The 21556-nt window shown below is 38.2% G+C and overlaps 1 protein-coding gene across 1 annotated transcript; it reads right to left on the reverse strand.

Annotated features, from left to right (window-relative positions):
• Positions 1-12631: 12631 nt before the first annotated feature.
• On the reverse strand, positions 12632-19561 carry LOC309891003 (matrix metalloproteinase-27-like; the record flags this gene model as incomplete). The annotated part of the gene is made up of 10 exons (XM_082784486.1): positions 12632-12732; positions 12958-13061; positions 14304-14463; positions 14711-14841; positions 15580-15703; positions 15818-15979; positions 17912-18040; positions 18139-18287; positions 18860-19098; positions 19460-19561. 10 exons carry the CDS (start codon positions 19559-19561, stop codon positions 12632-12634), a joined length of 1401 nt encoding a protein of 466 aa, XP_082640612.1.
• Between the last annotated feature and the right edge of the window lie 1995 nt (positions 19562-21556).

Raw genomic sequence — 21556 nt, forward strand, 5'->3', positions numbered from 1 at the left:
GACTAAAAGACTTTACAGTGGTTTAGTATCATTCACTGTGATCTAAATTCATTTACATAATTCCAGTTTACACAAGATACTCATAAATGAAGTTCTAAGAAACACATTTTTTGTAAATGTTAAAATGGATAGAACAACCAGATTAGACTGCTATAATCACAGAATACAGAGATTTTTCTCTCTGGTGAGAGTGGGAAGCTTTTTTGTCTTGTATTTTTATGTAGAACATTGCCTTTTTCCTGTCCCACCCATCTCTAGCTCTTGTCCTGGGAAATTGTGACCATCATGACATTATTCAGGACCCAAGGCTGGTCCTTCTGTTAGAGACCAGGATGTGGTCCAGGGCTGTCTCCATAACTCTGATATTTGTGTCAGGTTCCTTAGCCTGTTCTGGAGAGTATTCATTAACTGTGTTATGGCACAAAAGTTGTACCAAATCTCCTTTTATTTATTGTGTCCAGTTTGCCAACCTGCTTTTATGTATACATAGCACAATATTTTATCACTGAGCCCTTATAATTACTCTAATCTAGTTGTGAACAAGTATGGGGCTGAAGAGCAAGGGCATTGAGCCAGCTGAGTATTCAATATAGGCAAGTCTATGATGATTGAAGGAACTAGACCTTTTTTTTTTTTTTTTTTTCCTTTATATGATTTTAATTTGCATTGGGTTAGTTACGTGTCTCTTTTTTTTTTCTATCATTATTTAGTATTAGTATTGTGGTAAGGCCTAAGTGTTCCAGTAAGAGTTCCAGTAAAGAATTAGGATCCATTTTGAAAGATTCTGTAAAAATATTGTAATAGCCCAGGAAAAAAGGTGGCTTCATAATGAGCTTTCTTGTATCATCATGTTGCAACAGTGGAGTCTTCATAGAAGACCAATAATTTCCTACTGCAAAAAGATAAAGATCAACAGTTACTTTTTTTTTTTTTCTTTTTTCTTAATGATTATTTATTTATTTCCCAGCCATTTCCCTAATACCTTTACGTGCAATACTTTCCTTCAATTAATCTGTTGACGGGATTCAGACATATGTGGGGACTGGGTGTCCACTTTATACTGTGACATCTAGTGGCAGTGTTGTGTAATAGCAACGAGATAAAGCAAGAAAAGGTTAGAAATGTCATACCAGGGAAAATTTTAGTGATTAGCATATCACAAGATCATTTAGTGATATCTAATCTGTTTTTAAATATGCAGTCTTCTTAATGTAATGTACTTACTGGTATAGTAGGAATTGTATATTTCTCACTAAAACAAACAATCTTGTGTCTGAATTTGTGCCCTTTTTATAATACAGTTCTTCTGTAATTCCAAGTACATTATGATGAAATTATAGAGACTCACTATGAAGTTGTGCTGAATTCATAATGAAGATAAAAGATATGAATAACATATCTCTTGGAACAGGAGATAATATTGATAAAAATTAAAAATGGTAATTATCCATTTAAATCATCCAAGCAATGGCCTACATGTCTCTAGGCTTTCTTGTCAACAGAATATCAGCTGCTGCCATCTCCCCTGTCTGATGTTTAATACTTGTCAAGATAGTCCTAAAATCCAGGAAAATAATAATAAAAAATTGCTCATTGACACATAAACATATTCATAGAAATAAATGGAATGATTTTCACATTTTACTGTATGAAATGCTGATTTAAAAATACCTCAGGTGAACATAGCATTAGTAGCAAAGAAAATGGAGCAGTTACCAGCACATAGAGAGTATAGGTTATTTTTGCAGAAATCAGATCTTTTATTATAAGCATTGGTACTGTCTTTATAAGACTCCTATCACAGACCAAATTTCAAATACATAATTTATCTTAAATTACCAGTCTGCTCTTTTTAGTTAAAATCCAGAATATAGTTAAAATATAAAATCTTCCTTGGTACTGTGAATTCTCTCTATTTTCACTGTTAGTACTGTGGGTGCCTACAAAGATCACTTCATTGAAAACAAGTGAAAATCACTCACTGTTCTTTGTCCATCTTCCCTGTTTGGACAACAACCTATCTGGAAGGTATATGATCTTCTGCCATCCTTCTGCACTGAAATTAGAGCTTATCAGATTGATCTGATAAAATAATACAAATAATATAAATGGAATTTGTGCTGAAATATAACACTAAAATAATTTTTGCATTGGCTTGATTTTCTTGAGAACTTATAGCAATAGCATAAACTTGCTATCTATCAATGAGTTTAATTAGTATATCTAATTCATAAAGTTTGAAAAATATGTTAAACCTATATCTGACATAATAGTCTATAAATTAAAAACAAGCCATTTTCTCTCTCTGAAATATTTTGTGCATTTTGAAATACACCCTGTATGGAAAACACATTTTTTTGTATTGTTAAAATGTTGCTTCTAATCCAGTGACCAGTTGGAGAATTATTTTGCTCTTAACCTCAATTGTTTATTGTGTGTTATGTCATCCATTCTGTATGTATGCTATAAGCAATGTATGTATATATCCATTGTCCAAAGTGAGACCATTCTTACGTACAACCCTATCGTACATGAAAAATAAGAATACTCATTATATCAAAGTATATTGAAGACTGAAATATGTTTATTTCAAATTCTGGTATGAACAAAATCTTATTGAAAAGGAATGAGACTCACTGAACTCTTATAACAGTATATTCCACCGCAGGTCACTGGGGGATTCATCTGATGAAATGTAGATATCTAAAGAGAATGCTTTTACATCTGAACTAGAGAAATAAGCACTCACAGGATGCAATCTGTCTCATCCTGAAGTTCCTAAAAATGGTCATTTATCTTTATTGGTAATACAGGGAATCGAGGATAGCTTGTTGAGATGTAGTCATGTGCATGGACAATGTCTAGAGATAGTGACATGAATCCCATCAAAGTCTGACTTTTTCCTACTTCTGGAGTATCCTGGCTATCAAACTTCCACTGAGGTGTCTAACACTACTGTAGCCACTCTTCATTTTGTATTAAATTGTTCTCTCAGTTGCAGCTGTTCAGTACATGAGATAGAGGAAAAAAGGAGTGAAGAAGAAAGGGAAAGGATTTCCTTAAGCAGCTGAAGGCAGAACTTAGGCCTCAAAGTCATGTGGAGGTTTCTACAAAGGCACAGTACATAGATGAATAAGAATAGTCAGTACAGAAATATGAATGTAGTTCTGTGTTTTTTTTTTTTTTTTTTTTTTTTTTTTTTTCTCCTGTGAGCGTAATAACTTGCCTTTTGGAGGAGAAAAAATAACTGAGGCCTAGATATACAGAGGCCACTCTATGACCCAAGGCTGCATAGAAGAAATGCAGAAAAAGAGCTCAGTCTCTCTGCTTCCCATATTTCTAGAAGAACACATTGGCAGTTGTTATTTTGGCCAAATGATAGACCTCCAATATTGTTTTAACTTAACAATTTAATAATTAGAGGGCAATCTAAACAAAGATCTCAGCATTTCCTACGAATCCAAATGGGACTTCTCTACTGTATCATGAGTTTTCTTTTTTAAAGTTTGAAAACAAGCGATATATTTAATTCCCCAGTTAAGCACTATGACACTCAATAGTATCAATAGATAGTTCTTGGTGTTTATAGCAGTTAAACTTGCTTCAGGAATAGAAGCTCTCTAATCAGGACTGAAATCCAAGTGGTCTAAAATTTGAGCACCATGTCTCCACCTCCACATGACTATGTAATGGCTTGTATAGTTCACAAGCCCTTTATTGACCGTTTGTATACAGCTGACTTTAGCTTTTTTTCTGCTAATCAATAAAAAAGACAAATGAAAAGTAATGTACCCATGTTTTAGAAACAACACTCTATATGTTATCATGTTACTATTTCATGTGATAGTTCAGTATGCTTTATTCTCTTAAGTATTTCTTGTACTTCTAATAATAAATCTTTATTACACTGAAAATGAGATGGGGAGAGCCCTTCTATGAATGCCTCTGTTTAGATACCCATGTCCATCCTCTGCCACAGACCTTCAGGTCCTCATCTGCAGTAGTCCTCAGTGCCCTACTTTGTCATGTTCCTGCTTTCCCAGTAAGGTGGGTTTGGTTTGCAGAGGAAAACAAAAAAATGGGTCTAAATCACTTGGGAAGAAAACAGTAATAAGTGACACACAAATCTTGAGAAAGAGAAGGGATTGGTAATGAATTAGGCAGGGTATGAACTCTCTGAACTGCTAAAGGACACGGGTGTCAGCCATCCACTGACTATAACAAATTTTTATGGCTGTCCCACTCCTTCCTGCCTTTGCCAAGGCATAAGTGCTATGGAATGAGCAGCCCTTTAGGCCCTTTGCAAGTAGAAAGAGAACAAGAGTCTTAATTTAGATGTGAAATTCCAAGACCTATCTTTTAAAACATAACTGGGGAGTGGAAAAAAAAAAAAAAAAAAGTACGGTGAGGAGTAGGGCTGTAGGGCTGTAGAACAAAGTAGACTGGATGTGACTCCCAAAAGAAATAGGTGACATCTTGGACCCAGTAATAACTTCTAAAGAAACATCTGATAACCTGGGATCAGGGGATGGCCAGGGGTACATGGAAGGAACACGTGGATGCCCAGTCAGGTTTCTTACAGAGATTTTGGCTGCTCACTTCTCTTTTCTACAGCACCATCACCTTTTGTGTAAAACAGAGATCAGTCCTTTGATTTTCCAGTAGAGTTGTTGGATTCAGCTTGCACTGCCACACTTGGATGCTCACACAGAGCTCAGTATTGTTCCTAGGACTTTCGGATAGGCAATAACCTTTCTAAGCATGGCCCTGAAATAAAGCTTTGGGATTCCAGATAGCTGCAGGCAACCTGTGTGGGGTAGCTACACCCCCTAATTAGGCACACAGACTTTGGTTCCCGTTATTTCTCCTCCCTGCACATTTTTTTTTTTAACTGCTTAGCACCTGTGTGTTACACTAGATGTTTACTCCTGTCAGAGACTTTACAGTTGAGTTGCTGAAAAACTGACTGATTTTGCAATTTCTAAGCAAATAAAATTGAATGAAGGCTTATTTATGATATTGATTTAGACGATTGTGGTTACCGCCAGCAAACATAAACACACATGTTTGTCAGGAAGAGCTGCCCAGACTGTGTACTCATCTGTTTGCCTTGAACACCACAAACATATTCCAGCACAATTCCAGTCATGCACAATTACACTTATATAACTGCTGCTGATAGAAACATTACCAGAGGGCTAAATCCATCTGTTTTATAACTCCCAGTGTTAGCTACATATAGACAAAGCATTCAGAGGAGAATTGGGACTGACTTCTGGTGCCGAAGCTCTTTCCTGTGACCATATGGTTGGAAAGTGCCCAAAGGACCATTTTTTGGTTCAAACCCTGATATCTCTGTCAATGCATGGGCAGCTGTGGCAGAACGTCCTCCACCAGGGATCTGATTTCTGTGGCCCCAAAGTGCTCTGCAAGCTGAAACCATGCATGGCAAGTGAGGATGATAAGGAGGTTGGCTTCAAAACCACACTGCTGCTCTCAACCAATATGCTAACGTAGATTCAGCCTTTCTAGGCATGTTTATCTCAGTTTATTAAAATCTATGGTTCCCTTGTGCCCTATCCCAAGCAGATGTTCTAAGAGATATCATCCTTATTCTTGTCCATTGCCACTGTGTTCTTAGTCAAAGTTCAGTATCCTTTCTTATGGATATCTTTATCTTCCTTCCACACTTATTTTAAAGTTTTAAGGATGAGGTCATGGTGGTCAAACTCACCCCAAAGTGCAGAAACTAGCATTTTCCTTGTGACTAAGCATCTTTGAAGGCTCAGAACCAGCCAATAGGACACACAGACACAAGAAAATGAGTGGAAATTAATTATCAGAACTTAGTCTTCACAGTCTAAACAAATTCTTACAGAAATATATGTATGCAAAAATATCACAGATTCACAGACTGGCTGAGGCTTGGAAGAGACCTGTGGAGGTCATCCGGCCCAACTCCCTGGTTAAGCAGGGATACCTAGGGCAGTTCGCCCAGCACCATCTCCAGATGACTTTTCAACATCTACAAGGAGGGAGACTTCACAGCCTCTCTGGGCAACCTGTGCCAGTGCTCAGTTACTTTCACAATAAATAAGTTTTTCCTGATGTTCAGAAATATCCCACAACATAATCAAAAATAGGGAAAATAGTGACCTCTGTATTTTCCTTTGTGCAATTAACAGTTTATTTAGCCATCTTCCTTTTATTGGTTCTCAAAATTATGACCTCCAATAATTTGCACCTGCAAATAACCTGTTCAAAATCAGAGGCAGAAGTGTTAGTGCATTGAGAGCTTTAGCTATGTGGATGAGACTCGAGGGGACCACTCAGGGAAGAAGGATGGTGGAGTCCAGGCTTGTTTCATGCACTGCTAAATAGTCCACACTGCTGAAGTATAGGATTTGATGTATTTTCCCACATATTCCCACGAGTTAATTCAGTCCTGTGAGGCCACTGGGTACTTACTGTCCACCTGCTACCATCCTTCTAGACTTTCTTGTAGAAACTTAGCACTGCACTTTACTTCTTTTTCTCTATATGGAGAATCCTGCACAAGGCATCAGAAATTGATAACTTCATTCTGAATGTAATGTGTAACATATTTTGATGCTTGTCTAAGCTGATAAAAACAAAACAAACCAACAAAAAAAACTGTTTATTTATAACAGTTTGTGAACTTTGGTTTGAAGGCACATTTGTTCAGCCAAGTGCTTGAGGAATGGACGCACTTTGTGTGAGCTTTGCTATGGCAGTACATTTCTATGGTCATAAGGAACACAGATGTTGCCACTAGGATTCCGAGTAAGCAAAAGATATCAGAAGTAGTGTTACTTAAATAAGTGTTTGAATTTTGGCATGCCCTTTTCTCTAATTAAAGCCTGTCCTCTTGTAATGATTTACACAGGCTGCATTGTGATTCTGGAAAGGAAGAAAGAGTTTATCATTGGAAATGAAAGACTTCTTTTATTGTAACCATTCTCTTTCCACATGCTAGTTAAAATACACAGCTGTGTGACATTTCTGTACATGTCTGTACACAAACTCTGTACACAAACACTCCGTATTTATTAACTCACAGCATTTTGCTCCAGAACATGCCTGTAGCAGTTTGATCTCTTTCTAAGATCAGTGTAACTTTTCCTTGCTTATTTGAACAAAGTGTATTTCATTTGTACTGAGGGCCTGGTTTGTTCACAGTAATCCAGTTTGCGGTAGTATGAAGTGTTAAATACTCTGATCAACTGCTTGGAAAAATACAATAACCTAAGCTATAATACTGTAAATAATCTATTCATTTTATGAATAACTTCCTCTATACTCCTGAGAGAAAATCAAAAGCAGTGCTTACAAAATGAATGAAGATAGTCTGAAACATAGTTAGAAATAAAGTGCATATATATTTGTATTGCATATACATACATAGTTTGAAAAATATTCTTCAGTGCTGTTTGTAAACTACGTATTTTTTTACCTTTATTACCAATTTCTGTTTAATAATGACATGTAACATCTTTCTTTTTTTTTTTTTTTTATTTTTTATTTTTTATTTCACAAAACACCTTCAATTTCAAATATTGATTTTTCAACTTAATCAGTGTAACTTTCTAAATCTAAAGTAAAACATCTTTTTACCATTTCTTGTAGTACCTGATGACAATTTAGGGTACTCAGTCCTTCAGGGCATAGTTTCCAGTACTCTATTTTTTATACATGTTTTTGAATCACCAAAAATGCGGTAAACACACCATTCAGTTTACTTTATTTGAAATTATGGTACTAATTAGGTTTAACAAAGCATTTTTGTTATCAAATCTGTCATTCTCCTTGTAGATTTTTCTTTCTTTACAACACCTTTACATGAAATATTACTTAGTGATATTACAAGTAACACCAAGCCCCTGCGGGGCTGCGCTGACTGGATCAAACGCTGAGCAACCAGCAGCGGGGCCTGCAGTGGGCATCCCCACGGCCTCTCCCGTTTCTCAGCCCCTGGCCCTGGCCCTGAATCCATCCCAGGGACCTGCTGCTAACCCTGAGGAGATGTCAAAGCAGCAGTGGCCACTGGATGGCAGCCGTGCACCTCCTGGCCCAGCCCTGAGCGGCCTGGGTGTTGGTGGTGGTCGGCGCCCACAGCTCCCTGAAGCCTTCTGCCATGGGACGCCTACCCTGCCCTGCACTATGAGCTCCTTAGCGCCAGCATATTGCAAGAATCAGCATTTTCTCTGTCAGCCTGTGCTAACTTTTCATCTGATAGTTTTAAAGCTTGTAATGGTCAGTTGTGAAGAAGCTGTATTGCCCGCAGCCTTACCAGCAGTATATTTTGCAAAATACTCAAAAGGCATTTCCATGTAGCTGTGAGATGCCCTCCTCCTTTAGCCCCCTTTGGGCCTGTGGAGCCCCACAGACGCTGCCCAGACCCACACACACCTGTGGGCTGGGAGCTTTTGTGGGACGCACACACTCCCACACTCCAATGTCTAGTGACACACAGAAAGGTAGCAGGGCACAAAAACACATGAAGCACACAAAGCATGAGGAGAAACCCCCACAGCCACCTCCCGCTCTCCTACCCCCCCATCAACTACTTTAATTAAAGAATGCAGGCAGACCATGAAAAACTCACAGCCAGAACCACAGAATTCACATCTCAAAACCTCAGGTCCTGTCTATAAACTAGGTGTACTGGACTTGCTTGGCAGTGTCCCTGAGATGTGTGTCATTAAGAGTAGTCATTCTGCAAGGGTCTTTGCCTCCATATGTAGCCCTCAGAAACCTGTGGCACCAGGTACATCATGTAGCTCATCTGCATTTCTTACTGGCATCTTCCCTTGGCACCTGTATGGTCAGTACTGAGTGTCAATGCCCTGCTTTGGGTATGCCCTGCTTTGGGCATGCTGAAGGGCCAGAGTTCAAAAAGGTTAATTTCATTAAGCTGTTCAAAGAGTGTGTTGGTTCTCAGTGCTTAAATACTGTTCCTGCAGTTTTCTCTTCTGTTATCAGAATCTGAGCAATTAACAGCAAAACGCATGAAATTACCGCTAAGTGCAAGGAAGAACTATGCACATATAGGTAATAACAAGTTCCTTCTTCACAGACAAGCTCTGATGCATATCTTTTCTCTGATTTTAAGGCACCAGATCCTTACATCCCATAGGATGAGTTTTCTTGAGGTTTTGGAAGACAGAGGTATCTGCCTGCCACTCAAAAGCACAGGAGACAGGCTGTTCATCTGAAAAGGGGATGAGGAAGAAATGTTCATCTGAAAAGGGGAGAGGAAGAAATGGGTGTAAGCACTACTAGTAGCTAAAGCACTTCCATAGACGTTCTGGGAATCCATGTTCTTGCATGCAGAGAAACAAGCAGGGACTTTTCAGGATAACCCACCACAGATACTTTGTCTCAGCAACACATTGCATTAGGATGCATAATTTCCTCATTTCCTAATCCAGTCTCATCATCACCATCTTATGATCTTTTTAAAATACAGCTGTTAAAAAAACATTAAATATAAATTGGCTAAGAAACTATCTATCATGGTTTCTTTGTGATACAAAGCAACTGGAAAGACAAGTGTGGGCTAGCTTTCTCCTTGGTTTCATATGTCTTTTTTTCCTTGCCTTGCCTCCCCTTCCAAACTCCTCTGGTTAACAGCAGGGGGAATATAGCATTACAAAACCAAATAGAAATGTGCAGTGGAAAGCAAGAAGGATGTTCAGTGAAAACACTAAGAAAATTATTTCAGGCTGACCAAGTGGGATCCTGTTTTCTGTTTGTGTGTCCCTCTGCTCCCACAGTAACAGCTGAATGTACCGGCGAACTTCAGCCAAACTGAACCAAGACACTGAAGTTCCTAGGGGTTTTGTGGAAATAGCAGCTGGCTAGAGGATAAAACCCCTGTTACTGGAGGAGGGAAGGAAGATTCATTCCTTGCCTGGGCTGTGGGTCCAGCTGTCTGGTCAGCCCATGACCGCAGAGCATTACCCAGCTGGTAACCTAAATGCAGTATGGGAAAGTGGTAAAAAATTACATGCATTATGAGGAGTTATAGATGGTGCAAGAGAGTGCTGGGGAGTTGCTGTTTGGAGCTCTCAAGGGCTGTGGGAGGGTGGGAGGCTGCAATGAGGTACAAGACATAATCCCACATTAAATCCCACATTAGCTAGGCTCCTGGCAGAGACTGAGGGGAAAGGATCACCAGTGAGCACTCATCACTTACTGGATTTCTGCTGTGATGATCCTATTCCAGTTGGTTTTTCACCAAAGAAACAATGAATGAAGAGGAAAAACAGTGTGGCCATGCTGTTATCACTAAGCGAAAGTCAAGCCCTTTTGTGCTGGGTGTGACTTTTCAGACCTTCTTTGCAATTACAGGAAAAACAATACTCATTGATTTATTTATTTTTGCAGGTGACCTATGAACATGCACCCTATGTTGGTTTAACATAATGCCAAAGCTGCCAGTCAGAAAGCATTAAGACTATTTTTCTGTTAAAAATTAACTTTCCTTGAGACAAGTTATTCAAGTTGCGAAACAATGAAACACCTGAGAAAAGAAGGGAGTACAGATAGTCATGTTTGTTTATGTATGTGAAGTAGAGGAACTTGCCCAAGTATTGTAAAGCACTGAGTAACCTCCTTGATGACTCAATGATTAAACGTTCCTTGCAGTTTAGATTACGATTGTGTTACACACCAAGCAGAGAGTGTGTGAAAGAATAAATTTGCCTCTGAGTATAAACATTTAGGTGTAACTGGCTTGGCAGCTTCTGTGAACATAATGTTCAGCTGTGCTTTCTAGACAGTTGTTATCTGTACTATGTGGAGAAGAGTTTAAGCAGGCCAGGACAGAGGAACAGGTAGGGAACCATCTCCATCCTGCCTGCTTTCAGTGTGTTCTGCTCCTGTTTATTGTGGCCAGCCCCCAGGTAGTGGTGGTCCAAGCAGGTGCCTTCAACTTTAACATTGGTTTGTGGTCATATTAAAAGCTGATGATTTATCAGAAAGTGAACATCGGAGTGGATAAAAACAGCATGTCTTTCTGTTTTTGATCCCATAAAAACTAAAATACACAAGCAAAGACACTAGTCTTTTCAACACACTTAATAAATGTTAGCTGTCTGAAAGCTTAGCTACTCTAATTGAGTTGACTGGCTTGCCTCTGCTAAGAGACGCTTTCTCCAGGGGGTGGAGGTGCTTATTTGCCCTTGGACAGTCTTTGAATGAGATGAGTAACATTGTGGAGGATTTCCCTCTTCTTTCCGTACAGGGATCTTCCCTAATTCATGTAGAGTAAGTACACAGAGAGATAGAAAGTTAAAGCTGGGAGATGAATCTCACTCAAGCATCTACCATTTTACTCCAAGTTTAAATTTTGTTGGGGTTATAGAGTATGTTGCTGTTCACCATGACTACCTTTGTAGATCAGTGAGACAGCATATCTGAGCCTCTCTTTTGATTTCCTAGTGGAAAACAAGCCAGAGGAGCTCTCATAATAATAGCAGCAACATAATGACAGCACCCTTTAAACCAAATTGTGTAGGTAAGGTTTAGGTGGCAATCATTGCATTGTTGCACCTGGCACTGTAAAAGCACATAGCAAAAAGAAAACTTTTTACTTGAATATGGAATAAGTGTGTAAAACAGCCAGACATATGAGAACTAGGGAGCAGGGGGACAAACCTATACTAATGAGACCGTATTCTCAGATATATCCAGCTGTGCACATGATATAGCCAAGCATTTGGAAATTTGTTCTGGGCCTCTTTCCAGAATTAAATGTAAAGGAAATACTTGAAGAGGATATGGCTATGACTTTATAGATTTGGTTTGGTTTTGTGAGGAGTCTGCCCTGTGTGCAGTGACAGCATGAAATAATGCATTTTGCACTCAAAGCACATGTTTTGTACTAGCAGAGCAAAGGTTGTGCACTACAACATGGTAAATGAAAGTATTTCTTGATTAGGACAGGGCTGATTTATAAAGGAAGTCATTCATAGATTCACAAAGGTTTGTGAATTGGTCCTGAATAGCTGCTGATGAAATGCTAATTGATACACTGGGAAAACATATCAGGGTAAGTAAATGTACTTGGACACTGACAAGGAGGTAATTTTTGTGGCACAATATTGATTTGATATGAAAGGGACAAAGTTGTAATAGCCAAAGAACAGGACAAGAAGACAGGAGATGAGACAGAAGAATAATAAGGTAATGAAAAGCCTGGTTCTTGAAGATGTCTGGGGACAAAAGGAAAATACAAATATCCTAAGTTGGAAGAATATTTGAATACTAGAGTTGGCACATTAATATATAGTCTTTCACACCTTCTTATAGATATAAAATGCCTTCAAGAGATGAAGCAGAGAATACTTGACTTCAAACTTAGAACTATATATTTCTGAATTATTTGTCCCCTCCTCCCCACCAAGTATAAAACAATAAATTATGTCATATATTTTGCACTTAATCAGGGAAACAGAGTTTACATACTGGTTTATTAAAATAGTAGACATATATGAAAAGTAGTCCCATAGCTTCTCCCATATAATAGTGTATACATGAACAACCTTTGAGAAATCTAGAATGAATTTTTATTCTCATTTGTTATGTATAAGAAAGTTTAATGATATTAACAGTTAAACCAGCTGTTACTCTTCATTTCACGAATAACTTTTTTAGCAGTAGTGTCAAACTCCCACTGCCTTGAACCATGGAAGAAGTAGAAGAATCCTAGAAATAAAAAAGTAAAACATTATGTTATGTGAACAAGGAGCTTCATTCTTACATAGTGTCATACATGTCTAACATAACACCATCTTTGTGCACGCAAAAGAGCATCTGTTCAGTACTATCTTTTGCAGAATACACCAATAATGACATCAATAATAACTCCAGAACTTGTACTCTTTAAAAGTAAACTGATTTTACTTAAAAGCCAAAGCTTCTTTCATTTACCTTTGTGTTGAAAAACAGCATCAACCTTCTGGCTAATTCCTGGAAAGTCATTGACTGTCCGTCTAGGATAACCCTTTTCCATGGACTGGCTGCGTTCATCATATCTAAATCATATAAAAGGAGACATGTAGCTTTACAGAATTTAGTCACCAATTCTTCAAAGAATGAAGCAGCTGCTGAATGCTATTCACCATCTCTATAGTGACTGCACAAATTTATTACATGAATTGTATACTCCTCTTAGACTCATATAATGTTGTACACAGAGGAGGAGGCTTCATGTCAAATCAAGTTGTACAATTTTTATAAGATGGGACTGAATTTGAGGGCTGAAAGGAGGAACTAAGGTTCTTGAAGATCTGAGAAAACAAATTTTTGAAGAATTTGAGGAAAAAAAAAACACAAGTAAACAAGCAAACCTTTGTTTTACTTCTTGTTGGGTACAAGAAATACTTTTCACAAGGATTTGAGACTTAGAGAATGGGTGTTACTAGGTAAGAAATCCATGCCGTGGTTTTCTTACATGCCTTTGTCTTGTGACCAAGGCAGTAAAATAGCAGCGCAAGATATTGTGAACATTCTTTCCAAAACTATCAAAAACAAAGGGCAGGAAACCACATATGGCCAAAAATCCAGCTGACACTGTATGCCTCACTAAGGAGCACCACAAATAGTTATAATAAAGTGTATTTGACCTGTACATGCTCCTGATTGCCTGCAGAGACCTGATTGCCTGCAGAAACTTTTGCATCAGTTTTCCTTGCACACAGGAGGAATCCATCAGCTTCTCAAAGCTGACTTTTTGCTTCTGTTTGCTTGGTGTTCAAGAATGGGGAATCACTCATACAGATAGGGAATAGGATTTAAAAGAAGCACATTGTAAATCTAATGTTAATCAGCCAAAGGAAGGAAAATGAACTGTGATTGGTACTTTTCTGAAAAAGGTGAAATAATCTAGGACTTTTCAGAAATCACATAAATCTTGTACAAGCTGTCCCAGTCAGCCTTCTGCTGAAACAGGCTAGCTCTCTGTTCCTTATTTTCTAGAGATAATTTTGTCTACTTTTTTTTTTTTTTTTTTTTTTTTTTTTTTGTAAGAATAGTCTACATGTAGGAACTTTTTCAGCTTCTAGGTGTAATGCATCAAAATGAGTGAGCCATCTTAAATGGCTGTTTCAGCACACCATTAAATTCTCAAAAGTCAAAGCTATATTATTCTCCCTGCAGGAGTCAAACAGACACTTCTATGTGTTACCTAATGTTACATAATGTCTAACGTGCAATTTTAATTGCATATAGATTATATTGGAGTCAATCATAACAAAATATTTGTCTCTTTTTCTTACCTCCAGTATTTGTCGCCTATGAAAAAGTCTGTCTTCCCTGTATTTTTATTACAAACAACTGCATCAATTTTCTTAACACCTTTAGGAAATCCCAGTGTGTTGATGTTCTTTGGATAACCAAGCAACACCTGATATCCACTGATAACCCAAAACATATTGCCTATTGAAAAAAAAAGAAAAAGGTAAAGTTTTACCACTGATGTTGTGAAATCAAATGAAAGAAAAACATACTTTCTCAGCATAGGCTGTAGGAAAACTAGATGAAAGACATTTAGTGTTATTTATTTATTTATTTATTTATTTTAATTTGAAAAGTGAATTTTATTCACGTATAGCTGTCCTTCTTCCCTCATATTTTCCTTCAAAATTAAAAGTAAGAAAAAATTAAATAAAATCTCATACTTCACCTTTGAAAAATAGGATCTGATCTTTCATGTTCTCATATGCTGCTTGAATACCAGATGGCAGAGTTGGCCAGAAGGCAGAAATTAATTCAAGTTCAACTTCTGAGTTATCAGGATAGACTCGCCACAAATGTCTGTTTAAAATATGAAACAATTTTTGTAGTAAATAACAAACCACAGACTTTTCTATATATGCACAAGAATGTGACAACATTGTGACTTACAAGTTCTTTCTTGTCAGTGGAATTACCTGGGTTGATGTGTCAGAAAGGAAAACTCCCCTCTGTGGGAAACAAGGTGCTTTCTTTGTTGTTCTGACTTCTTTGTGGAATTACCCTCAATGGTAATTCCCATTGGTATTGATTGATTAATAATATCAGCTATAAGCAAGTAGTAAATTCAGATTGCTGCTGTACTGTGTGATATGAGAGGTATAGGGTCCCAGGGGAGCCTGACTGGCTATTCTCTGTATACCCAGATACAAGACTTAGGGCTTGAATAGGTAACTGGAAGAGATAATGGTCCAACTGTATCGTAGAGCATACTAATTTATTTGGAATTGGTTGCAGCAATTATTCATTTCACTGCTTGTTGTAACCATCTATACTTTTGGGAATAAAAATTTACTGGGACCAAGTGGTTTTCTGAAAATAAGCAGCCTATTTTGTCAGGGTATCCTGTAAAAATATGAATATAACTCCTATCTGCTGACATTTTTTTTTTTTTTTTTTTTTTTTTTTCCTGTGAATAATTGATTCTGGAATCTATCCGTCTGTCTCATTATAAATCCCATAATCATGGTCATGCTAACCACCAGAGTATTCGGACTAAAACACAAACTTCACAGAGTCGATCATCATATCAATATTTACCTGCCCTTTAGAAACATGATTTCTCGTCGGAGTGTAGTTACAGCATCAAAAGATATATGGGAGCCACAGGTTTTAGGTGTTGTAGGATTGGGTGGGCTTTTATCTGGGATTTTTGTTGGAGAACCTAAGGGAGACATTTTAGAATCCACCACGTTAGTAGAAACATGAAGTTTTTCATGTATGAATAGATTTTTTTAATTTTGTTTTTATTATTTTTTAAGCAGTGGATTTTACTCACCATAAATAGACTGAATACCACTTATGTCATCTGGAGAAAGAGGAAATTCACTGGGGCTGACGTAGGCGTAATTGGGGAACATCAAGGCTCTCTGGTCATTAGAATGGGAGAGACCCAGTGCGTGGCCAAACTCATGAGCAGCAACAAGGAACAAGTTGAATCCTTAAGAAATGGATATAGAGATTAGCCTACTTTTGGTCTGCGAATGGCTAATACATTCTGAGCAAACCAGGGCTATTGCTGTGATGGTTTCCATACAATATACTGTAATTCACTAGGGTATGCATACACATGTACATACATTTTATATAGGTAGGTTGTGCTCTTCCAACATTAGAAGGAAGTGACTCTCAGCCCTCTTTCCTCCTGTTCTTTCTATTACCTACTGAAAACACATATGTGGCATGAGTAGCTGTCTGGGGGTGAGTGTGGGTGCAGCCCTGATGAATGTCCTGGCATGGTTTCCCAGCTGAGCTAAAGCCGATTAGATAGTGAGTCATGTAAAACTAACAGCTCTCCAGGGAAAGGAGAAGAAGGTGCACTCTGTGCACAGTTGAGGTACCAAGTTGTCATTGTTTGTCAGTTCCCCACACCTGCCACAAACCTGGGTAAGAAAGGTGAGGTTATGAATAGGTAAAGAAAAATATAATTTTACCTGGATGGTTTACCTTTTCATCATAGGATTTTTAAGCTTATGGCTTCTCTATAGCCTTGTCAAATAAAAAATCTTTAAAAAATATTATGCTTATGCACGCTTATTCCCAGTGAAATATTAACAAAGTTAACAGATAAAAATAGGATTTCCTTCAAAATGCATTTAATTATGTGCATCCCTCCAAGTAAAATGCCTTTCTGAATTAGGAAAAAACAATCATCTGCCCAGCTGTCCAAGAGCCAGCAATATCAACAGTGAAGATCACAAGCCTGTGGCAGTGCAGAGAACATGTCATCAATTGCCCAACACAGGCTGGCTGAATACAACATTTCCATTTCTCAAAAAAACAAACAAAGCCTCAAGTTTCCACACACGTTTCCTGTCCTCCCTTCTCACGAGCCTCCCAAGTTCTCCAACAAGTTCTGCAATACATCACTGCTGGAGTCACGCTGTTGAGGAACAACAGCAAAGCTGGGGTTGACCCGTTCATTCCCAGTGTGGGGGGAAATACTACATTCTGTCCATTCTGTCTACATGGAAGTCCAGCCATCAACCCTCGCTTTTTTTTTTTTTTTTTTCCTGCCACAATAAGCCCACATCTCTCTTCCTCGTGCAGTGCTCTTGCAACACCTTCCTGTTTGTTAGCTCCTTGTTTTTCTTGCAGTGCAGTTTCCCTCTGCTGTTTTCTATCCCAAAAAGTGGATGAGTAAAGGGTTTAAAATACAACAGGGTGACCTGCCCCTGCAGTGACAGATCTGTCAGAGGCAGTACATGCCAGCCAGGGAGTTGAGGGGAGCAGGCGGGTCCCAGGTGGATGGTTGAACACTTGATGTCCCTCTGTTTATGGGGCTAGTGCCACACATTTGTAGTCAACTCTCCACTCTGCATCTCAGCCTGTGGGCAGCCAAAATGGCATGTTCAGACTCCCAGCTGCTGGCAGTATATGAAAAAATATAGTGGGACCTATCTGGTATCATTGGTGAGGACTTTGTTATCACTGGTGGCTCAAATGAGTTTCAGATGGAGGGAACCTCCTCCAAGGGCTGCTGCAAGGCACGATTTGCTGCCTCTGCAGGGTATGCTGGTGCAGGCTTGGTACCAGCACATGCACCAGGAGGGGAAAAAGAGACAGCTTTTACCACAGGTTGTAGAGCTTTGGTGGGGATGGGCCCCACTGACCCCCAGGTAAGAGCAGCACATGTCTGTAGCACTGATATCTGAAAAGGGTTGTCCTGTTGGTACCTTTGTTGGTGGAAAATATAGTCTAGAGTAGATCAGGTTGGTTTTCACGTTACATTTTAAGTATTCCTGTTTGAGGATGGTCTGCAATATCCTTGAACTGATAGTGCTGTGCTTTGTCTCAGTGTATCCTTCACCTAAATAAAGTCATAAAGGAATTTACCACTGTCATAACACTTTAGATACCTTTTGTTACATACCATCTGAGCCTGTGGTCCAATCTTCATCCTCATCGAAGTGTGCATCACCACCAAAACCATCGCCAGGTGGAAAGGCATGAGCGAGGACACCAAGGGGGCCATCAAAATAACGAGGGCAATGCCCATGAGCTAAATAATATGATGTTGAAATAACATTGAGTTTATGTCATGACAGCTGGAAAAATCTTTAAATTAGTCTTACCACTGGTTTGCAGTCAGTGCAGTACCTTTGGTCCCAAAAGCAATCATTATATCTGCTATTCCCTCATGAATGCGAGTGAAAATCAGTGGGGTGACAGTGCTCCACACTTTAAATGCCTTCTGGATTGCTTTATCCACATCGTCTTTGCTCATATCTGGTGTATAGTTCACGATTCTACGGTTACAAAAGAATTTATCTAATATTGTTAAGATGATGAACAGAGATGTATAAGAAGCAATTTACCCTGTAATCCAATAGCTCCCCAAACTGATCTTGGACTGAGTAAGTTTAATATAATAACCACCCAACATGTCTTTTGCATAAAAATAATTGTTTACACAGTATCAGTTTTTCGCCAAATGGCCTTTATCCAGGGGGTGGTCTCTTGAGCATGAGGAAAATTGTCTCCTTGTGATCGTGTGACTAAGCTGTTGGTCTTAGCAAATTTTGAAGATGTGAGGGTTTGCACAGGGTGCAACTGATATTTCTGTTTGGCTCACAGAATATTAGTTAGGAGTGATACAAGACAGGCAAAATACTATAGTTGACTCATAAAATGTAAAATACCCAGCTTGAATCTCAGAGATTCTTCTCAGGAATATACTTAGCTAACAGCTGGAGAAACAAAAACATTTTTGTGTTCCCAGATGGAAACAGTTGCTATAGAAGTTATATTTAAATATAACAAATATGGATACCCACAAAACCACAATATAAGCACAGAAACACAATTATGGAAATACTACCTGTAAGTCAGCTTGTTTTTCTTCCACCCAGGCAGAGTGACACCATAAAGACCCACATCAGGAACTCCACACCTGGGTTTTTTCATCATTTCTAATGTCTCAGTGTCTGGTTTTCCAGTCACTTTCAAACCAAAAAAATGTTGCATTTTCTGGAGTTTTTCAGCTGACGATTCAGCATTTGTTTTCCATCCAAGCTGATTTGGATCTAGTTCAACAGTATAGAACTTATTTAAATAGTCCTAATGAAAAAAAAAAAAAAGCAAACACATTTCACATTTTGGTCTGTTTCTTAAATACATACCTTAGGACTGATATTGTTTGTGTATTGTGCTAGTAGAATCATCTGCCTGTGATTTCAGAGCACAAGAGTTCTTTTCCTGAGGAGCACAGTTAAACAGAAACAGGCAAATTTTTCTCTGATTCTTATTCACTTGACATTTCCAGTTTCTACCGATTATCCTACTTTAATAAAGTTTGGGCAACAGAATTCTGTGTAATAGCATTGCCTCAGAAAGACAGCAAACTGCTGCAAAGCTAGAACATGCAGATTACATCTAAAAGGAAAGGGCTGTAGATCTCAGATATGGACAATAGAGTTACCTCTACAAGCTTTGCATCTTCTTTGTTGTCTTTCTCTGGGTGGATGGGAAGAGCATTAGAAACAGCAGCACACAGTAAAAGAAAAAGCAAAATTTTCTTCATTCTTAAACTCCTTTCCATCCTCATACGAGAGCAGTCTGCTTTCTGCTCTGTGTGCGTCGTTCCAGTTAGTATGGTTATAGAATGCTTTGTAGAGTCAGCTGGAGACTGACTCAGAGTCTACCGTGCTCTGATTACCTCCAGACATCCTATAACACTGTGCTGGCTGACACAATAGCTTAATTAAACCCATCCGATTTCACAGCCATCTGAAATCAGTTAGTACTTGAATACTCCTGAGCTGCTTGGCCACCATTTCAAACCTGGCACTCAATTTTAGATGTGTTAGACAGAATTTTAGAGAATCTGAGCAATTTCATGTCAGATGCAATGGAGCACAGTGGTTGTCCCAGTCCACCTGTGTGAAATGGGACCTCCAAATGTAGAGGGAGTCTTATTCGCTCTTGGTCTGAGAATGGGAGTCATGCAACAGATGGGCACCCCGTCCAAGAAATTTAAACTTTGGGACAAATTACTGCCATTTCTAGGATATATTTTTTTTTTTTCATTAAATTTATCCAATAAATGAGAATGTTTGTTTTAGAAAATAGAACAAAGTCTCACTCACCTTCTCTTGCCTGAAACTCTTTGGAAAGGCTGTGTGTTTTCTTTAAATTATAGTGGTAAAATTCAAGATATCCATAAACAAAAAAGACTTTGCCCTATAAAAAAGCCTTAAGGATGTGAATAATCTTACACTTCCTTCCTTCCTTCCTTCCTTCCTTCCTTCCTTCCTTCCTTCCTTCCTTCCTTCCTTCCTTCCTTCCTTCCTTCCTTCCTTCCTTCCTTCCTTCCTTCCTTCCTTCCTTTCTTTCTTTCTTTCTTTCTTTCTTTCTTTCTTTCTTTCTTTCTTTCTTTCTTTCTTTCTTTCTTTCTTTCTTTCTTTCTTTCTTTCTTTCTTTCTTTCTTTCTTTCTCTTTCCTCTTATTTCTTTCTTTCCTTTCATTTCTTTCTTTCATCAATTATCTATTATGTTGCTATCTATCTTTCTATCTTTCAATCAATTATCTATCTAATCTATCTATCTATCTGCCTTTTCATCATGAAAGGCTTCTTCAGTTTAACCACAATAACCACAGGGGAAATGATTATTTCCTGTCTTAAGTAATTCAGAATAAAGGAAATTTAAAGTCATACAAACTGTGACAAATTTTAGGGTTTCATCCTGTGCCGGCCAAGCACCTTCCTCTTTCACTGGTAGCAATGGGAGCTGAAGGTGTTTGGGACCTCCAAGGAGATCTGACAGTGTGTGCTCAACATTTACGAAAGACATATATGTAATATCCTTGTGTTGGACTGCGGCTTTTTTTTTTGGGAAAATCCTTGTTTCCGTATTGCTGGCTTTTTGCTGTCACTTGCAGCCAACTTTTCTCCGGCTGGAGACATTAATGACGAATTTTCTAGCCCAAATTTCACAATCTACCCTTGTTTGTTAAACTTTCTTGTTAACAGTATTTCTCAGCTATAATAATATTAAAAAAACCACCACCTACCTCCCTTAATTTGTCATTATTATCATTTTATTGTGATAAGGTAAGAGACCCAAGACACATGGACCCCTTTTAGTTCTGTTACTGAGGTACAAACTGTGACAACAAATTTTCTGAAATAGGGAATATCACAGAACTGAAACTAGAAATTCCATGTGCATTTGTCCAGAAATACAGAATGCTGTTTTTTTTTTTGAGCTCTTCTTTCCATTTTAAAACTGAAATATTTGGTAGCCTCAATGGTTTTAAAGCTAGAAGACATTACCATCTGACTGTATACATGTCAAAGGTCTCAAAACGAACAAACAAACAAACAAAAACAAAAACAGTTGCTTTTGCACAAAGTGTAATTACCAATGGCATTAGATTATCCTTTTGGAAAAGATGTTTTGGCTTTTGTCAATTTAATTTTGCAAAAAATCAAGGCAGTATTTTGAGGTTTCATATGAACTTGGAGAATTTATTATCTTTTTTCTTGCTGTGGTTGGCTATCAGTTCCCACAGCTAT

Source organism: Aythya marila (genome assembly GCF_965140915.1).
Source record: "Aythya marila genome assembly, chromosome: 1".
NCBI classification, from domain to species: Eukaryota; Metazoa; Chordata; class Aves; order Anseriformes; family Anatidae; genus Aythya; species Aythya marila.